We start from the raw sequence: 22347 nt of genomic DNA on the forward strand, positions 1-22347 counted from the left end.
GGTTTAAAAGGTGCCATGGACCCTCTTTGTGTATTAAAACAGCTGGTAGGAGGGCATGGGCTATGCTCCTTTCCTCCTGAAATGCTTATGTGTGGGAAAGCCAGGTCCTTGCTCAAAACCCATCTTGAAGATTAAAATACAACATATATTAGTAGGTATGTTCCCATGCAAGGTTCCTAGTGAAGTTCTGGCCATGGCAACCTCTGATCACCTAGGGGCACTTACAGACTCACTGAAAAACCTAAGGCTATTCACACAACTGAAATATTTACTAGAATTATCCTTTGCTGTTAGGTTTCTCTGGATACTTTCACTGGAATGGCCTTTATGCTTTCAGGTCACTCTCACCCTGAAACCAATCTCTGAATTTATCTCTTAATTTTCAGTTTTCTCTCAGACTGAAGTCTTTCCCTCCAATGACCTCTTTGCTCTCAGGTTTCTCTCACATTGGAGTCTTTCAGTGCAATATTCTCCAAGCTTTCAGGTCACTCTTGCCCTTGAGTCACTCACTGGAATGACTCAGGCCACTCTCGCCCTGAGATCTCTCACACCTGGGGTCATTATCACCCTGGAGTTACTCACTGGAATGCCTGGGGTCACTCTAACCTTGAAGTCATTCACACTCACTTAAGTGCTTTGGGTCATCTCACCCTGGAGTCATTCGCATTCGCTGAAATGTCTCAGGTTACTCTAACCCTGGAGTCACTGGAATGCATGTAAATGTCACAAATCAACTTTTGGTTTTCAGGTAGAAGCAATCCAGAAGCTGCACACCTGCCCCATCACTAACACAGGCACCAGGAAATGCCGTTCTCCTGGTGACCCCCACTATGTTTCCCAGGCTCAGCTATCCAAGTTACGGAACCGAGACCCACATATTGGGTAGAGGAGAGGAAGATCACATCTAATATTTCCTTCTCCCTAATTTCCCCCTCTCATGACTTCACCATTAAGGTCAACAACACAACCACTGGTCCCTCCCCATGTGCCAGGGTGTTAGAAGTAATCCTAGACTCCGAACTCTCCTTTGAGCCTCACATCCAATCACTGGCTAAATCCTACCACCTCAACCTCCACAACATTTCCAGAATTCACCTCTTCCATCCTGACTAAAGACACCACAGAACAAATTTATTGCACATTGGTTATATTCTGCCTTGATTACTGCAGCTCCCTCCTCCCAGGCCAACCTTTACACAGGCTATCCTAACTTTAGTCTATTATAAATGCTGCTGCTAAACTTATAAACCTTACTAACCAATCCATGACAGCTGCTACTCTCTGCCAATCCCTTCACTGGCTTCCACTAGCCCAGCATATAAAATTCAAATTACTGACCACAACGTACAAAGCCATCCAGAACACTGCCCCCAGCTACACCACTAACCTCATCCGCAAATATCACCCATATCATCTTCTTTGCTCCTCCCAAGACATCTTGCTCTCTATCTTCCTTGTCAACGCTTCCCATGCTCGCCTCCAGGACTTCTCCAGAACCTCTCCCATCCTCTGGATCTTCCGTCCCCATTATGTCAGGTCAGCTCCCATCCTGTCTGCCTATAGGCGATCCTTGAAACCTCATTTGTTCAGGGAAGCCTACCCCACCTCCACCTAAAAACTGTACTTGGGTCACCTCCATCAGATCATTCCCCGCAGCTATCGCGTTTTTGTATTTTGTACTTCCTATACCTCCCTTCATGAGCAGGGCCCTCCTATTCCTTCTATAATGAACTGTATTGTAATTGTACTGTCCCCTTTATATTGTAAAGCACTGCGCAAACTGTTGGCGTTATATAAATCCTGTATTATAACAATAATAATAATAATATTATTTGCTCATCTTCTCTAACTAGTAATAACCGAGAAGCAATGAGGATTTCATCACTCTTACTTTTTGCTGTCACTTTTCCTGGTCACTGTGAATGGGGAAGCAGCTAATGGAGCATGGTCTGCACTTCATCAGCTTCAGTGGAGTGCAGGGGAGACATCGGGGTCTAATAGACCCCTGATGTCCTTTTTAAGAGAATTTGTTGCTATAAATATGCTATCGCATTGGAGGCTAAGTTAAGTGAAGAAGATTTAAAAAATTAAAAAGGTACACCCAAGTACTTCAACAAATATACTCAAACAATATTTTTGAGCCATAACCCCCACGTACATGCATATGCCCATGTCAGGAGGTGCCTGTATTTTATTTTTTAATTTCAATACCCTACATGTGTTATGTATCATCATGTAAGTCAGAGTGACAGTAATATTTTTAGAGCACTATTCATAGTTAATTCTAAACTGAGGACCTGCAAGTGCTTTTAAAGTGTCTTCTATGGAAAATTTTGGTACTGAAGTTTGCTGTTTCACAGGCATGTGCAATTTTAAGGCTTGACATTTGGGTATGTATTTACTTGGCACAACTTCATGTATAAAGGATAATAAGTACACCTATCAGACCGCCCGCCCACCTCTCCCGCTTTGACAGCTAGCGGGGATCTCCCCCCCCCCCGCTAGCTGTCAAAAAACGCAGCTGAGCAGGGCTCCGCCTGCCTGGCTGTGTCACTCACTCCTCTGTGAATGAGAGACTACAAGCCTTAGCAGCTGTTGGCTTGTACTTCTCGATGAACTACTGCAACACTGTGGAGTGCCGTGGTAGTTAATACATTCTTCCTGTCAGTATATCTGTTGCTTGTACATCCCATACAGCAAGGACATATACTGACAGATCCACAGGAGACCTGCATGACACCAGCGGTCTGCTGATCTCTCGTGCAATGCTTTACAGGCTCCTGAAGACAAAAATAATAAATGCATATTTTTTACCTGCAAAAAAATTGTGCATTTATTATTTTTTTACTGAAAGGCGAACTTATCCTTTAATATTTTAGGAAAAACTGGGTAATATATTGCATTATTGTGAACAAAAATTAATTTTAGTATATTTTTACTGAAATTTGGCACTTGATAAACCAATCCTGTGACAGAAACTACCACTATTTTACTCTCTAGTGTCTCTTCTTTCTGAAAATATATACTGTTTGAGAGGTTACCTAATCTTCAGGTCTAAAATTATTATTTTAACACGTGTGAAAAAAAATGCAAAAATTCCTCTGATGTCAACAGTCTACAAGTATAGAAAAATACCTGATGATCTGCCAGAAATGCACTCAGCTCCTAAGCCTTATTTCGTGCAGACAACACACAACATTTTTGTGGACTAGGTGTTGTCAGCCCTTCTAGTTGTCTACTCACTACCCAAGATAAGAACAAGGATGGCTCTTTTTTACCAGAAAAAAGGATGGCTCTTTAATATAACACAGAAAGAGTGCAGAGGACACAGGACAATGCTGAATTTCTCATGAACAGAATTTTTGCACTGAAACAGATACAACAAAATTCTTCTGGTGGTATATTTAACAGACCAAAAGGGTGCAAATAAGAGAAAGCTTTGAAATGCTTTTAGGGCTCTTTCACATGGACGTTCCAATCAGATCCGTCTGCCCTTTTTCCAGGCGGACCCGATCGGAAACCTCCATTCTTCTCTATGGAGCGGTGGGTGTAAATGGACATGTGTCCGTTTACACCCGCTGACATCCGATCTGCATCCCCTTGTGTCCGTCGGATCTGGTCGGACGAAAACGGACAGGCGGTCCGTTTTCATCCAACTGCCCATTGAGGAGAGCGAGCAGCTCTGTGTCTGCTCTGCAGCAGCAGAGCAGACACAGAGCTTTCATCCGCTTGCTCATCAGGGATCAGTGGAGAGATCCACTGCCGAGCAAGCGGATCCACTAAACGGGTCCACCCCGTGTGAAAGGACCCCAAGTCCTTATGCACACTTGACGTTTTTACAGCTGCTGTTTTTGGCTTTTGAAGTTTTTTTCTACTGCTAGTAAACCCCCCAGCATGTTATCCTATGTGTCCATGCACACATAGACTGTAATCAATGTTTTTTGGCTGGGAGGTTTTTTGACTGGAAAAAAAACCCAGGACTAGTGGGTTTCTAGAGGAGTTTTGTAACTGTAAAAACGCTCTAACAATAAAAAATGCAGTAAACCAACATTTTTAGCCATTTTTTTTACCAACAAAATATTTTTTGATTAAAAAAAAAACGTTTAAAATGCAAACACGGAAAAACGTGGAAAAACTCCGCTAATCGCTGCAAAATGCTGCTAAACACTAATGCAAAAACGCTAAAAAAGAATCTGAAAAACTCAAGTTTTTAACGTGACTTTACACAGCCAACATTACCAGCGTTATCAAAACATCCAATGTGCATGAGGGCTAAGGCTGGCCATACACTATACAATTTTCTTACAATTTTCTGTCCAATTTCCTTTTGATTTACCTTCAACTATGTAGTGCAAGGACCTGCCTAATTGGATACAACTGAAAGTGTCATTTAGGTTTGACCTCATATTATATGGTTTTTGGTAAATCTAAAGCAGAATTCTCAAGAAAATTATATAATGTATGGCCAGCCTAACACAGAAGATATGCTATAATAATCACAGATGCACTTTATAATACTAATTAAACAAGATGACAGCCTAATTGGTTTAATAAATAACTGAGGATCTGTATCATCAGACAGCATAACATGATAGAAGGGACATTCTATGCAAAAGCATTTCAAAATACAGTACATCTTAATTATTAAAGGTTGAAGTAATGGAAACGTCACTTTAATCTCTGACAAACAAACACTGTAGATACTGCAGTTCATATGCATTTTTGTGCCAGATAAATTACCAAAGTAGAGCAGAGAATAATTGTAGCACAGCAATGTCTGGAGCTTACTGTTCAAACAGCATGAGAAGTGTAAGGGTTTAATTGAAATGTTAAACACATTCGCAATTAACTTCTTAGGTATGCAGAAAGCCTATAGGAATAGATTTTTCAAACTATTATCATTGTTATATTACAGCTGACATCGATCGCTGAATTATAGTTTTAATTTTTCTGTATAACATACGAACATTACTAAGTATAGCAAGTTGAAATCATTGAAATGCAATGTATTCTAATATATAATGTTTCCTAAATCCACAAATACATTGAACCAATACTGACTTAACAGTGGAGAAAACAGGAATCTTGGAATTTTCTTGTCTTCCCAAAACACATTACAATGAAAATGTTAGTTGACTGCTTTATTTTTATGTTTTTTGGGACTTTCATTTGTTCATAATTCCTGCAAATGTAGGCTATAACCACATTTATAAAACTGTTGCCTGTCTGGTTCCAAGCAGCTGATAAAAACATTTTAAAATGACAGCATGTTCAAGCGGAACTAAACCCTCCTATTATCTTCAACCAAGGAAGCTGCCATCTTAACTTCTGTTTGAATGCATTTGCCATGGTGCTGTGATCACACATGTGATCAGTGATGACTCCAGGCATTTGATGGCTTGACAGTTCAGTTGAGAACACAAGTAACTGACAGTATTCACTCACGGCATGCTTTGAATGTAAGTTCCACCTAAGGCTATTTTCACGCTTTTTGAAGCATTTTTGCATTAAAAAAAGGGCCTGTAAAGCTCAAGAAAAACGCTTCCCTATGGATGTGAATGTATATCTATGTATATTTTCACACTGAGGCGTTGCACTTGTGGTGTAAAAACTCCTACTTGCAGCATCTTTGGGGCATGTTTGGTGAGTTAAAAAAAATACCCAAAAACACCTCTTCCCATTGAAATCAATAGAAAACACCTAAAAAGCGCCTCAAAAAAGGGGGGTTTTGGTGCAGTTTTTAAGTTACGCGTCCTTTTAAAAACGCTCAGAAAGCGTGGAAAAAACACGGTAAAATGCCTATGCATTTTTGCTGCGGATCAGTGTGAAAGTAGCCTTATTCAGAATCCAGATTTATTTAAGAATACCAAACATGCAATGCAGCGATAATACAAAAGGATTTTACTGAAAAAGTATATATAATGCGGATGCAACATACCTCTTGCCTTTTGAAATTCTGCACATACTCTTCGAACTGTTCATCTTTTGTTTCATCTGCTTTTCCAAGTTTCTGAAGCACCTGAATGGTACAAAATAAGAAAAAGCATTAGGAACAAATAAATACTTATTATTACAGGTACATATATAAATTGTATATATACTGTACATTCACATCAGTCTCTAACCCTCAAGGGGTGTATAATCTAAGGTCCCTAGCTTGCATTCATACATACACATACTAGGGCCAATTTAGACAGGAGCCAATTCACCTACCAGCATGTCTTTGGAGTGTGAGAGGAAACCAGAGTACCTGGAGGAAACACATGCAGGCACAGGGAGAACATGCAAACTCCAGGCAGGTGGTGCCATGGTTGGGATTTGAACCAACAAACTTAGTACTGCCAGGCTGCAGTGCTAACCATTTAGCCACTGTGCTGCTAATAATAATAATAATAATAATAATAATAATAATAATAATAATATGTGTAGGGTATTGCCACAGAATAAGGCGCTTTAATTCCAGTATGTACTATAAACAGAACTTTGTCATACTTAAACAGAAATTACATATTTTTTGTTTCCCATGTTTTACATAGACATGATGAGATCCTGTACAATGGCCAGGCAGGATACAAGCTGCTGATTTACATTGACTGTGGATAATAAGTACAATAATTTTAACAATTGTTAATCCTATTTTGATGGGTTTTTTTTTTACAAAGCACCAATATCTTCTGTAGTCATGTACAGAATGAACAAGATGTGAAAACCAAAAATATTATTTACTTGGGTTCAGGCAAAGCGGTTGAAGCAATAAAATAGAGAAAAAAAATCAATTTAAAAAAGTGGAACCCAAGCAGGCTTCAATTTTCATTTCATGAAAAGTTTTAGAGCTGTTCTCTGGGCATAAAAAAAAATAATTTGAAGCAAATCCCTCAGCTTTATTGTTAGGGCACTTCTTTATTGTTAGGGCATTTCTTTATGGTTAGGGCACCCACATTCTACACCAGGAAATGCTGTCCACTATGCAGGCTCCTCTTCCCTGTGCCCATGAAAACCAAGAATCAGACTGATAACAATAACAGGTATCGTACCTGTTCTCTGCAGTGCATAACAAATTTCTTAACAAGGGGCTGGAAAAGTTTAAGAAAAAAATCCATGGCACATAAACCTAAAATGCCTAATTCTAGCCAAAATAATTATATTTTGTTGTGAAGAAAGCACAGAAGAATCTCTGTTCTGTTTTTTATTATGGTCTGTGTCCCTTTTGAGGTGGTTTTCCCTCAAATCCTGTCCAGACAGGAAATGAAGGGACATCTCTTAACATAAACAGAAAAACAGTGGCGTGCCTAAGGATTCAAGCTGGAAGTGTTTTTTTTGTTAAGTGCCTTCTTGTTATAGTGACACCCATATTCCTCATTTGCTGTACAGACATTACAGAGACAGGAAATTATGTAAAGTCTTCCCAATAGGGACAGAAATTAAAAATTTGCTGGAATACAAAAAGAGCATGAAATACAGAATCCATGCCAGATCCCCCAGAAAATGGAAAAATTACTTCACTGCAAATATTATGCCATAGATCTGGTTGAAACTGCCACTCTCTCAACGGAAGCTTCCCCTCCAACCTACTGGTAATTACACAGATTCCCCTTCTTAATTTTTTTTCCCTCTACATCCACTCCCCTTCCCCTCTCTCATATCTGAGATATCATATCACTTTGATCTCAATTTACATACACCATATTGCCAAAAGTATTGGGCCCGCCCTCCAAATCATTGGATTCAGGTGTTCCAATCACCTCCATAGCCACAGGTGTTTAAAATCAAGCACCTAGGCATGCAGACTGCTTCTACGAACATTTGTGAAAGAATGGGTCACTCTCAGGAGCTCAGTGAATTCATGCATGGTACCGTGATAGATTGCCACCTGTGCAATAAGTCCATCTATTAAATTTTCTTGCTACAAAACATTCCATGGTCAACTGTTAGTGGTATTATAACAAAATAGAACCAACTGGGAACAAGAGCAACTCAGCCATGAAGTGGTAGGCCACTCATACCCAGCCTGAACCTGCGGTGGTGATCATACAAGAAACAGTCAGGGAAGTGACCAGATAGGTTTCTCCTTTACACCAGATAAAACCCTTGGGCACCTGTGTCACATGGCCCCAGCTGTAGACATGGCTGTTTGGTAATTGTATCTGAACCACTGTAGAATATGAGTCAAGAATGTGTGCAGTGCTCCTATCCAGGCCTAGGGCCTGCACAGAGCACCATCAGGAGACTGTATTGAGAACTGACAGGAGAAAGTGGAAGTTTGGTGCACCATCCCTGCAAAGCTACTGAATGAGAGGCTCCTGTAGCTCCAGGAACTGGATTTAAAACCTGGACACTAGGGGGCCCTCCTAAGTGCAGACGTAAACAGGCTAAATGTTAACATTTCAGTAATGACAGCTTTCAAAATACATATCATTTAAGGATCACCATACACATTACAATCTAGCCATGAAATCTTTGTACAATCAACTTTAGACTTACCAACTTTATGTAATATGAGGACCTATCTAATCTATCCAATCAATCTGTATCAAGGCAGGCAGGCTCTTGCACTACATAGTTGTTGGTAGATCTAAAGGAGATGCGATTGTAAGGTGTGTGGTGAGCTTTAGAGACACTATAATGGTATAAAACATACGTACAGTTTAATATATACAATCTTTGTTTTACATATTAAGCAGAAAAGGGGCCCCTTGTGTCCCTGGGCCCCAGAGCAGTGGCATGGTTTTCTTTTGCTGTAGTTATGCCCTTGTTTACATGAGTAATGTATTATACAGGACATGAATCTTCAGGGAAATTGATAATATTAATTAATATCCTTTTAACTGTTTTCCTTAAAATAGGCAAGCATTTTGTATGACTGTCAAAGTGATTATGTGTTCACTTTGAATAGCTGAAGATTAATATATTACCAATTGCCTCTCATATCTCAGATATATGTTGGTTAAACTGAAAACCGATATTAAATAATAAAGTAAGCATACATGAAATGATGCTTATTTTATTTTGTTTTTGAATAGTGATATAACATTTTATACTCTGTGAAATATATTAAATTCGATTTTTCTTGTAGTATGACTTGAATACATAATTGGCTAAATTAAATTAGGCTTTAACTAATCCATACTACTATCTTAATTATTTGATGTGCATCAAACTCTAATTAATAATCTGCAAGTATTGCTTGGTTAGTATAAATACGTTTATACTAACCTACTAATTAACTGATTGGGCCAAAAAAGAATTCCTTCCCTGGACAAGCACGTGTAATTGCTCAAATGTGCATTAATAATAATAGAATTACAAACCAATACAATTACGGTATGCTTAATCTGTAAACAATGAAATCGCCGATGAATATATATTGAAATCAACTGAAATTATTATAAATTAAGAAGTGCACCGCTGTCTGCTCTGCTTCCCCAGTGCTCACTGGTGCGCTGGGCTGTGGAGGGGGAGGGAGTGGCTGGTTCAGGCTGTTGAGCACGGGTGTCAAACTGGTGGCCCTCCAGCTGTTGCCAAACTACAAGTCCCATGAGGCATTGCAAGATTGACAGTTACAAGCATGACTGCCAAAGGCAGAGGTGTGATGGGACTTGCAGTTTTGCAACAGCTGGAGGGCTGCCAGTTTGACACCCCTGCTGTTGAGTATATAGGCGAATAAAGGTGTATAAGCACTTAGATTCTTTTTTATTGCCAGTATTGTGGCATAATTCACTGATATTTACTCAGGAACTTGTGACGTGCAAGGGGTCTCAAAATTGACAATGAAAAAAAATGTTACTCTTCTATATGCTTACATACCTTTGCTCACTTATACTCGCTCGTGCGCAAGGGGCCTAAATGTGTAAACACACGAGTAAGGCCCCTTGCACACGGGCGTCATAATTTACTGATGTCTACTCAGGAACTTGTGATGCTTGTGCGCAAGGGGCCAAAAACTGTGTAATGATGAGTATAGGCAAGTATAAGTGAGTAAAGGTAGGTAAGCATATACAGTAGTTGAGTACAGACGAGTAAAATTCTTCTTCATTTACAGTATTGTGGCCCCTTGCACATGGGAGTCACAAGTTCCTGGGTAAACATCAGTAAATTATGATGCTCCTGTGCAAGGAACCTAAAGTGAGTAAACACACAAGTAAATGACTGCACTCAAATGAAAAATGTTCCATTTTGCGCTGTATTCAGCGCTGTATTACTGATCTTTACTCAGCTGTGTGCAATGTCTCAGACAACATTGCATCTCATTTCAGATCAGTAAAAAAACGCAGCAATTTTTACTCCCGTGTGGAAGAGGCCTTACTGTGAAAAAGGAAACATTAAGCCAAAATGCTATTTTTTTGATAGCTACAATATAGCAAGTACTCTTATATAGTTGAGTTGAATGCATGGAGGTTCTTTTAATTTTCACTGCAGACTACGAATAGAATGGAATAGAACAGAAATAATTTGTAACTTACATTACTAAGGATTTTTTACTATAAATATTTTTCAAAAAACAGTATAAGAGGAACATTGTTGCTGACACGGACCACCAATGTAAGGGGTGGCATTTCATGCTTTGCTGTTCTTTCTCCTGACTGCTGCACTCTAAGCGCTGGGCTGCATGTTGCATTCACCTAACTGCTGTACTCCGTAGGCTAGGTTACATACTATATGCTAATGTTTTCAGCATTCCATGCTCTTACATACTCCTGACCCTTCCATTACATACAGCATATTATACTTAACATACCCCTGTTCATTGTACTTTATACACAGTGCTGTATGATACATACAATGAAGGAAATAGGTCCCCTGCTGATTTTGAATGTTTGCCCACTCACAAAGAAATGATCAGTCTAAAAATCGAATGGTATGTGTATTGAAACACTGAGAGACTGAATAGCAACAAAAATTTCTAAAGAAATGCAAGTCTAACAAATTATGCACTGATTTGCATGTTCATGAGGGAAATAATCACGTATATATATATACGTGATTTTGCATTTCTGGGTAGGGGGCGCCGCCATTCATGGTCGTGGATGTCAATCACTGGGTCTGGTGATTTCCGGCGATCTCTGAGAGGGAGGAGAACTGTTTTGTTTACTAACAGTTCTCCTCCCTGTCAGCTCAGGCACACTGCTTCAGATGGCTGTGCACAGCACAACCATCCAAAGCAGTGTGATTACAGTGAAGCACACTGACATGGCACCCTATGTAAAACACTCGCAGCACACAGTTAACCCTTTATCGCTCCTCATGTTAACCCCTTCCTGCTCAGTGCCATTAGTACAGTGTCAGTGCTTATTTTTAGCAGTGATCACTGTATTAGTGTCACTAGGGGTGTCCGTGACATCAGGTCAGTTGCCCCCAGTGTCAGATTGCCCGCCGCAGTCCCACAGTATAAGTTGCTGATCGCTGCCATTACTAGCAAAAATAAAAAAAAAAATCCAGTATCTATTACGCCATTTGTAAATGCTATAACATTCATGTAAACCATTTAATTGGCATGTATTGGGATTTTTTTTTTAGCAAAGACATGTAGCAGAATACATTTTGTTCTAAATTTCTGATGAAATTTGATTTTTTAAATTTTTTTACTGGACATGTTTAATAGCAAAAAGTAAAAAATATAGTTTTTTTCTCAAAATTGTAAGTCTTTTTTTTTATAGTGCAAAAGAAAACAAAAAACACACATGCGATCAAATACCACCAAAAGAAAGCTAAATTAGTGGGAAAAAAGACACAAATTTTATTTGGGTGCAGTGTTGCATGACCGCGCAATTGTCATTTAAAGTAACGCATTGCCCTAACACAAAAAATGGCCTGGTCAGGAAGGGGGTAAATCCTCAGGAGAGGAACTGGTTAAGTTAATTTCTTTAAGCCATTGTTTATTGACCTCAGTATATTTAGTTAATATATTGCCATCTTGTGGTAATTTTGGTTATTTCACCATCTTTTTCTGTGTTCCCTCCAATTTTTGTGATGTACTTCCTTCTTCTCTTTGCAATGCTTTATGGGATAAAGATGCCTGATAGTCTCACACCACAAGTTAATCTGCTCACATGGGGGAATACATTACCATGTTTTGACCTGCAAATACTGTCCTTTCATTCATCTCCTACATCTTGTTGTCTGCTGTAATCAAGCTGCATTCAATAAAATACCTTCATGGTGTTTGCTGAGTGCCTCTATCTGATAAAGACTGTCCACAGTGATTGTATCTGCTTATAGAGGCCATGGATAGAGGTCTCAGCAAGGGATAAGTAACTCATACAGCAGTTGAAGTCAGAATACTGACCAATGTCAACTATATTAATACATTTTACTTTCAGATAGGCTTAGACAAATCTAGGTCTATATTCTGTGTGCAAAACAGGCTAATGCAGTGTGTTATTTTTAAATAATCATTAAACCCAGACTATGAAAAACTCCCATTACATGCTATAAAACACAGTGTTTTGTGTAGAGTGATATATACCTGGTTGATCCTACCTTCAACTGTGCATCCTATATTCTCTGCCCCCACTGCAGGTTGAGATTTTGTAGACCAGCTGCTGTCCTCTACAGAGCATGATCTAATTTGAGTTCCCTTCTAAGCTCTTAATGTCTTCCTTTTTCTTATCTGCGCAGCTTATGTGACTATAGAATCACACGTGGGCATATACAATGTGGTAAGTGACACTCCTCTATATCCTCCTATTTGGGTGGGATATAGTATGCTGATTGATTACATTCACTTAAAAACTAAAAAAAAAACCCACTTAGTTTTAATATAAATCACTATTAAGTACAGTTGCAAGAAAAAGTATGTGAACCCCTTGGGATTACGTGGAGTTTTGCATGAATTGGGCATAAAATGTGCTCTGAACGTTATCTAAGTCACAACAATAGAAGAACACAGTCTGCTGAACATAATACTACACAAACATTAGATGTTGCCATGGTTTAATTGCACATAACATGTAAACATTCACAGTGCAGGGAGGAAAAAGTATGTGAACCTTTGGACTTAATAACTGGTTGACCCTCCTTTGGCAGCAATAACCTCAACCAAACGTTTCCTGTAGTTGCAGATCAGACCTGCACAACGATCTGGAGTCATTTTGGACCACTCCTCTTCACAAAACTGTTTCAGTGTAGCAATATTCTTGGGATGTCTGATGTGAATCGCTCTCTTAAGGGCATGCCACAGCATTTCAATTGGGTTGAGGTCAGGACTCTGACTGGGCCACTCCAGAAGGCATATTCTGTGCTGTTGCAGCCATTGTTTTGTTGAATTACTTGTATGCATTGGGTCATTGTCCTGTTGCATCACCCATCCTCTGAGGAGCTTCAGTTGGCGGACAGATGGTCGTACGTTTTCCTGCAAAATGTCTTGATAAACTCTGGAATTCATTTTCCCATCAATGACAACAATCCGTCCAGGCCCTGAGGCAGCAAAGCAGCCCCAAACCATGATGCTCCCTCCGCCATGTTTCACAGTGGGGATGAGGTTTTGATGTTGGTGTGCTGTGCCTTTTTTTCTCCACACATAGTGTTGTGTGTTCTTCCCAAACAACTCAATCTTGGTTTCATCTGTCCACAGTATATTTTGCCAGTAGCGCTGTGGAACATCCAGGTGCTCTTTTGCAAACTTCAAACGTGCTGCAATCTTCTTTTTGGACAGCAATGGCTTCCTCCGTGGTGTCCTCCCATGTACTCCATTATTGTTTAATGTTTTCCTTATTGTAGATGTGTCAACAAAAATGTTAGCATGTGCCAGAGATTTCTGTAGGTCTTTAGCTGACACTCTGGGATTCTTCTTTACCTCATGCAGCATTCTGTGCTGTGCTCTTGCAGTCATTTTTACAGGACGACCGCGCCTAGGGAGAGTAGCAACAGTGCTAAACTTTCTCCATTTGTAGACAGTCTGTCTTACCGTGGACACATGAACATCAAGGCTTTCGGAGATACTTTTGTAACCCTTTCCAGCTTCATGCAAGTCAACAATTCTTGATCGTAGGTCTTCTGAGAGCTCTTTTCTGCAAGGCATGGTTCACATCAGACAGTGCTTCTTGAAACCAGTAAACCCAAAACAGGTGTGTGTTTTTTAAGGGCAGGACAGCTGTCAGCAACACATCCAATATCATCACACTGATTGGAGTCAAGGTTGGCTCACTCCTGGCTCCAATTAGCTCTGGGAGAAGTCATTAAGCTAGGGCCTCACATACTTTTTCCTCCCTGCACTGTGAATGTTTACATGTTATGTGCAATTAAACCATGGCAACATCTAATGTTTGTGTAGTATTATGTTCAGCAGACTGTGTTCTTCTATTGTTGTGACTTAGATGACAGTCAGAGCACATTTTATGCCCAATTCATGCAAAACTCCACGTAATCCCAAGGGGTTCATATACTTTTTCTTGCAACTGTATACCTAATTTAATTGCCAATACCTGTAAAGAAAAAAAGAACCTTGGTTGCAGATGCCATCTGAACAAAGTGAAAGCTAGTGTCAGGAATCTCTGACTCTGCCCACACCATATTAATGCACAGAAATTACACTGATGTTCAAAAAAAGAATTATAGTAAAACAGTTATTTGATATTTATAATCCCATTCGAATTGACCCTATGGCTACTTAAAGCCCTCTACCCACTTATGGCTACCTATGGTTACTTAAAGCATCCTTTTATAATAGGGGGCTGGCTTAAACAAAAGTCACCTTATTGACTCTTCTATGCCCTCTGGCCATAATTTAAAGGCCATGCAAAGCTTTCTGGTTTTAGAATTAATCTTGCCAAATTTTAACAGCAAAACCAACAGGATTCCCCACAAAATCAAGGTCACAGCAAAGCAGAACCTCATCACCACACTACACGTCCTTTAAGGAATATTCTACTTTGCTGCAGGAGCTAGAAACAAGAACTGAGAAACATTCCACTGAAATCAACCAGAGAATGTCTATCCTTTGCTACAATAATTAAAATGAAATTATGTCAAATGCTGTATAGAACATCTGATATCCAAGTGTATACACTATTCTGTTTTACTGCCAATTGGCAGCATTCAGAGGATATGTAGCAAAAATACAGTTCATTGAATGTGTTAGAGTATTTCTCACCAATTGCCTCTCAACAGCCAGGAACAGAATGCTATGTTTCAATAAACATACAGTAGATAGATAAGGTTAATATAAGGCCAAATATGGTGGATATCCTTTCAGTTGCTCACTAAAAAGCTAATGAGTACATCTGTGAAAGCAGCAAAACAAAGTGTAATACACATAACAAGCAATTAGACTATATTCTGTAAAGGTTAGATGTCAGCTAAGTAAATTCTAATTGGCTACTATGACTGTGGCACTTTGCATTGTTTTGTTGAAAATATTAAAATATCTATGATTAGATCTTTGCTATAGACCACAGACAAGTCAAAGTCAGTTGTAATTTAGTATGATTTAAAGCTAGTCCAACAATCACATTTTTCAAAGGGTTGCAGTTTTAAAACATTCATGACTTCCAGTATACCGGTAAAGATTGTAGAGGTAATTGAAGAGTGCTGTGCACAAATAGAAAATCTTGGAAACTACAGGCAGTTGGAAAACTATGATAACTTTATTAATGTATGACATAAAACATATCCAACACATTTCTGGGGATTCGGGCTCCTCCTTCTTCATGACTTTGGCCGTTTTAGATCTGTTGGCTGGGGAAACTGCCACTACAGGCACAACGAACGGGCAATTTGGTAGATTATTATCATATTAGGATACAGATTGCAGTGCCCATGACCAACTCATCTAACACGTCCAAAGACTTAAAGAAGTTGGCCCCCCAATCCACGTAAATGTATTGGATGTGTCATCCATTAACAATGTTTCTAAGACTTTCAATTCACACATGGCACTTCTCACCTACCTCCTCAATCTTCACGTTTAAAGCATCTGAATTTAAGGACTGTCCACGAGTTGAGATGCTACATACAGTACCTACCCACCTGTCAGGAAAGGCACATACATGTGCGCAGACGCACAAACCAGAGGAACTCTGCTCGTGGTCATGAAGCAGGTGCACATGCATGGGTGCATACACATGGGAACGCATTGGTGCCAGGTGGGCTATTTAAGCTGCACTAGTCCCACGTGTCAGTGCCATTTGGTCAACTACATTTACTGAAGCATCTGTGCATCTGTTCCTGTATTATTCTTCTGTTGCCAACCTGATCTGCTCCTGACTTTACCTGAATGCTGCCTGCACCAACCCCTGGCTTGCATCTAGATTATGCTTCTGTCTCACCATTCTTCTCATCTGCCTGTTACAGACCCCGGCCTGATCCTCGACTACTCTTCTGCCTGCCAATTGCTTACCCGGATTGTCTGAGCTTGCCTTATGCAGGCCATAGACGGGTCGAAAATCGGCCGATTTTTCAGCCGAAAATAAAATCGGCCGATTTTCGGATCGTTAGTGGGCGATTTGGTCGGCCGTTTTTCGGTATTTTGGCCGTTTTTGTTTTTCGGTAAAGTTGGAAAAAAATCGGCCGATTTTGCCGATCGGCCGATTTTCGCGGCAATTAGTGGGCAAATTGACCGATTTTTTACCGATAAAAAATCTGCGCATGAGCAGTGACCTGCAAGAGGAAGACAAAAAGAAGAAAAAGAAGAAGAGGATGAAGAAGAAGAAGAGGATGAAGAAGAAGAAGAGGAAGAAGAGGATGAAGAAGAAGAAGAAGAGGATGAGGATGAAGAAGAAGAAGAGGATGAGGATGAAGAAGAGGATGAAGAAGAAGAAGATGAGGATGAAGAAGAGGAAGAAGAGGATGAGGATGATGATGAAGAAGAAGAAGAGGATGAGGATGAGGATGAAGAAGAGGAAGAAGAAGAAGAGGATGAGGATGAAGAAGAAGAAGAAGAAGAGGATGAGGATGATGAAGAAGAAGAAGAGGATGAGGATGAGGATGAAGAAGAGGAAGAAGAAGAAGAGGATGAGGATGAAGAAGAAGAAGAAGAAGAGGATGAGGATGAAGAAGAAGAAGAAGAAGAAGAAGAGGAGGAGGAGGATGAGGATGAAGAAGAGGATGAGGATGAAGAAGAAGAGGATGAGGATGAAGAAAAAGAAGAAGAAGATGAGGATGAAGAAGAAGAAGAGGATGAGGATGATGAAGAAGAAGAGGATGAGGATGAGGAAGAAGAAGAAGAAGAAGGAGGAGGAGGAGGATGATGAAGAAGAAGAGGATGAAGAAGAAGAAGAAGAAGAAGAAGAGGATGAGTATGAAGAAGAAGAGGATGGGGATGAAGAAGAGGATGAAGATGAAGAAGAAGAAGAGGATGAGGATGAAGAAGAAGAAGAGGATGAGGAAGAAGAAGAAGAAGAAGAGGATGAGGATGAAGAAGAAGAAGAAGAAGAAGAAGAAGAAGAAGAAGTAGGATGAAAATAAGAAGAATTCCAGTCCAGCAAAAAGTGTCTCTGCAGAGAGCTCCGCTATTTCTGACAGTTCTCTGACAGTTCCTTGACATTTACAGCGGTTGAAACATTGTATCTATTTGTTTCCGAATAAAAACATCTGTATCCTAAATGGAAACAAATAGATACATTGTTGCAACTTCTATAAATGTCAAGGAACTGTCAGAGAACTGTCAAAGAAATAGCAGAGCTCTCTGCAGGGACACTTTTTGCCGGCTCTAGACGGGTAGAAAATCGGCCGATTTTTTTTTACCATTGATGGTAACGTCGGCCACTTGAACAACCGATTTTTCGTTTTTTAAAAGAAAAATCTGCAGTTTTTCTCCCCATCTATGGCCTGCATTAGTTCCTCTGCCCACTCCTGAACCAGCTGAGCCGTGCCTGTCATCAGCTCCTGTTCTTCTGCTTGGGTGCTCCCTGCCAAGCTGTGCCTGCATACGCAGGTGCACATCAGCATCCCACCAAAGAAGTTTTATCAGGCACTTGTGCCACTTTATGCTCTAGCCTTCCCTGATACTATACCAGGGCTCCTGAGCCAGAGCTGTAAGAGAGACCTTCCTCTACACTTCAGCCTCCATCACCAGGTACATTAAACCACCACTGATTATATCTATTGTTGCCTCACATATATACCATAAAGCTCCCGTATACCGTATATTGTTGGCATTGTTAGATTTTTCTAATGCAATTGTTACAAAATAATATTTCATCATTATTGTTCCTAGTTATTAACACACAAAAAAGATCAAATAAGAGAGAGAAACAACAGAAGCACAATGCATAAAACGCCTTTCTATGAAACTGTGAAGGAACCAAATGTGTTACTAATATCATGGTCATATCTACCATGGCATTTCTGGGACAATGCTCAGAGCCATGAGAAACATTTTTTTTTTCAATTTTATCATCTACTCCATCACAACAAACTTCATAATCAGAGTGAAGTGTTCATCCTGGTGACTTCATTGCCAGCATAATTAGCACAAATCTGTTGTTATGTATTATAAAGATTTGAATGCTTCTGCTCATTAGTAGACTCTACTAATTAACCTATAGTAGGGCAAAAAAATGAATGGAACTAAAAAGGTGCTGATCAAGCATTTGTTCTGCAGACTATGTACAGTTGTCACCATATTCAAATTCCTTCAAAACACACCAGTTCAGAATGTGGTTTAACTGCTTCCCAACCACCCAATAGCAGATATACTCGCCGGAGCCCGGTGATTACCAATGATCTCAGATGGGGAGGAGAGCTGTTTTGTTTACTAACAGTCCTCCTCTCTGTCAGCTCAGGCACACTGCTTTGGATGGCTGTGCACAGCACAACCATCCAAAGCAGTGTGATTACAGTGAAGCACACAGACACTGCCCCCCAGTAAAACACTCCCTGCACACCCTTTGATCGCCACTCATGTTAACCCCTTCCTGCCCAGTGCCATTAGTACAGTGTCAGTGCTTATGTTTAGCAGTGATCACTATATTGGTTTCACTGGGTATGTTCCCCCCAGAAAGAGGCAAGTCCTCGAAACGCGTCAGCCTATTGGATGTCTACACTCCCTATTGCGGACTGTTATTCAGCGCGGTGTTGACCCAGCTGTTCTTTATGATGTGCCTTGACTATATTGTCATTTGTGAGTACAACACCTACTTTATTTATTTTTTATTAAAAATTTTTATGGTAATGCACTAGGCCTGTGCGCCCTCTGTTTTTTCTTTCCTCATTCAGTTCTCCCCAGTGCAGAATGCTCGCCGCAGTCCCACCTAAAGTCGCTGATCTTTGCCATTACTAATAAAGAAAAAAAAAACAGTATATATACCGCCATTTGTAAACGCTATAACTTTCAAGTAAACCAATTAATTTACACGTATTGGAATTTTGTTTTAGCAAAGACATGTAGCAGAATGCATTTTGGCCTAAATTTATGAAGAAATTAGATTTTTAAAAAATTTTTACTGGACATGTTTAATAGCAAAAAGTCCAAAATATTGTTTTTTTTCTCAAAATTGTCTTTTTTTATAGTGCAAAAAATAAAATATGCCCAGGCGAACAAATACCACTGAAAGAAAGCTCAATTTGTGGGAAAAAAGGACGTAAATTAACGTAACGCAAAAAATGGCCTGGTCCTTAAGGGATCCTTACTATCACAGGGAGAGAGGAGGAGATTACAGGGCAGTTCCTACAAACAGACACACAGAGGATGTGGGGTGGGGAGCAGGAAACAACAAAAAAAGGAGAGTGATAAGGGAGGGGATTTACAACCTGATTTCAGTCCCTTTATCTAGGGAGGAGACCGAAGTTTTAGACTTAGGTTTAAAGTTCGCTAAAAAAGCTGGCTTGAACAAATTCAACACCTATATAGATCTTAATAAATATACTAGGAAATTGAACATCAAGAGATATTTTGCCTCTTTACTGGGGCCTAATACTCATGCTAACAACATGGTGTCCTTTGTTAATTTCACACACAGTGGTTTAAAAAACAACTCGACCTTTAATCCTCCAGCTACAACTAGTCATAATGTAGAAGTATTTAAAGAAATGGTAGACAGGAAGCTGAGAGAATTAAAAATCAAAAAGTTTAAGGATTCTACTACGATCACTACAGGATTGGAAAGTTTAGAGAAGAAGAAACATATAATTATACGCACAGCTGATAAAGGGGGTGGAGTAGTGGTCTTGGACAGGAAGGATTATGAAACGGAAGTGCATAGAATTTTGGGAGATACAACCACATATGAGAAATTTAATAGGAATCCAACCAAACAGTTTAGGAGGGAATTGAACACCTTAGTGAAAGAAAAAAAAAAGTGGAATTTTGGACAACAAAGAGGCCAAGTATCTAATACCATCCAGTTGTAGAGTTCCCACGTTCTACTATTTACCCAAGATCCACAAAAGTCTGACAAATCCTCCAGGTAGGCCAATTGTTAATGGAGTTGATTCTATCCATGCTAGAGTTGGAGAATATATAGATCATTTTCTCCAGCCCATTGTTATCCAATTAGCAAGAAGTTATTTTTGGTTATAAATGGGAGAAATTGAAGTTATGGAGGAGGTTTATTGATGATGTCCTAGTTATATCGGAGGGCAGCATGGAGTCACTCCTAGAGTTCTTCACCCTCATAGACAATATTGAATATGGGTTAGAGTTTTCCAAGAGTATCGACACTCTTTCAGTTGATTTTCTAGATTTACAGATTTTTTGTTATGAGGGAGTTTTATATACCAAAACCCATTTTAAGACCACAGATCATAATGGATATATTCTGAAGTCCAGCTGTCATCATCCTATGTGGCTTGAGGGAATTCCAAGAGGGCAGTTCAGTAGAATCATGAGGAATTGCTCTAAGTTAGAAGACTATGTTGCACAATCTGAAATCATCAAGAAGAGATTTATAGACAAGGATTATGATTCCATTAAACTAGAAAAATCTAAGCATGAATTAAGTCAGAACTATGTAGGGGGGACAAAGAAAGGTAAAAGATCGAACAAACGGCAAGACAAGGGGTTTGAGTTTGCATTCATTTCGGACTTCAATTGTCAATACAAAGAGGTCAAATGGATTATTGGCAAACACTGGCCCATCATTAGGAACAATAAGATCTTTGGACCTTAGGTCCCTACAAAATCCAGATTTGTAGGAAATCCACCAATTTACGGCGGAAGTTGGTAAGAAATGTAGTTTCCCCCCTACGTTGGTTAAGAGCACTATGTTTTACTTAAAAGTTTTTTTCCTAGTGGGAAATGTACCATATGAAAGACTACCAATGCTAGAAGCAAAAAAAATCGAGACCTTCAGGTCGAACGTGACACATAAGATGTACATCATTTAGAAATTCATCTCATGCCACTCCAATTATGTTACCTTCCTTCTCAAATGCCCATGTAGTTTCCAATATGTGGGACATACCACAAGGACGTTACATATAAGTTTAAGGGAACATGTCACCATCAAAAAGGGGAAGAAGCAGCATAGCCTGTCAAAACACTTCAAAGATGCACAAGGTTGTGATCCCACACTATTGATGTTTTGTGCTATCGAAAAGGTTGAGGCACATTGGAGAGGTAATAATCACATAAGGGAGATTTCTAGGAATGAAACTTTCTTGGATTTATGAGCTGGATAGTATGTACCCTAAGGGATTGAATATAGAACTGGATCTGAATTGTTTCTTCTCTAATTTTTAGGGCACCAATCTTTAGGGCACTATTTTGAGGCTGTATTAGGCATGTGCAGGCAGTGAGGGCAGGTAGTGCCTGGTATGTACCGAGCATAACCAACCCTATCTTTATGTGTGTATATACAGTATACAGTATATATATATATATATATATATATATATATATATATATATATATATATATATATATTAGGTTTTATTTTGTTTTTTTTATTAAAAAAATTTTATTTAGCAGATTTTGTCATTCATTTTGTGTAATAATATGTAGAGAGGATTTAGACATTGATGTATTGTTTAACTCATTCCCCTATATGTATTTTACTGAGGGCTTGTAATTTTAGATTTATTTAGATTTCAACGAATCTACTAGCATTTACATCACTAGGGGGCAGCTGTTTTTTCTATATGCCCATGCTGATAGTAATTTCAGTATATAGATTTGCCTTTAGGATATACTAACTCTGTTTGATGTTTTATTATATCAATATTACTTTTAGGTGGATTGTTCCATGGTATTAAAAAGCACAGGGTTTAAGAAGGGAATATAATATAGTATAGGTATTGGTAACCAGCAAGTAAAATGGAGTACATGGCCACAGGATGAGGGTGGGATGTTGCTAAAATAGTCCGGTGGCGTCTGATGCCTATGAGGAAGTCGATTGAATGACAAATCACGTCAGATGGATGTAACGTCAAGACATAACTGGAAGTACCATGGTGGCCATTTTGAAATTGGTT

At 39.4% G+C, this 22347-nt stretch overlaps 1 protein-coding gene across 1 annotated transcript in view; it reads right to left on the bottom strand.

Moving 5' to 3' along the window:
* The window catches only part of LOC149472275 (amphiphysin-like), a 266577-nt gene that overhangs the window by 140567 nt on the left and 103663 nt on the right, over positions 1-22347 (bottom strand). The window contains exon 2 of the mRNA XM_089687084.1: positions 5939-6019. Within this exon, the coding sequence (XP_089543210.1) occupies positions 5939-6019 (81 nt within the window). The remainder of the gene's footprint in view (positions 1-5938; positions 6020-22347) is intronic.

Source organism: Staurois parvus, unplaced genomic scaffold (assembly GCF_062004578.1).
Source record: "Staurois parvus isolate SC_StPar_1 unplaced genomic scaffold, SC_StPar_1.0 ptg000020l, whole genome shotgun sequence".
In the NCBI taxonomy this organism is placed as follows: Eukaryota; Metazoa; Chordata; class Amphibia; order Anura; family Ranidae; genus Staurois; species Staurois parvus.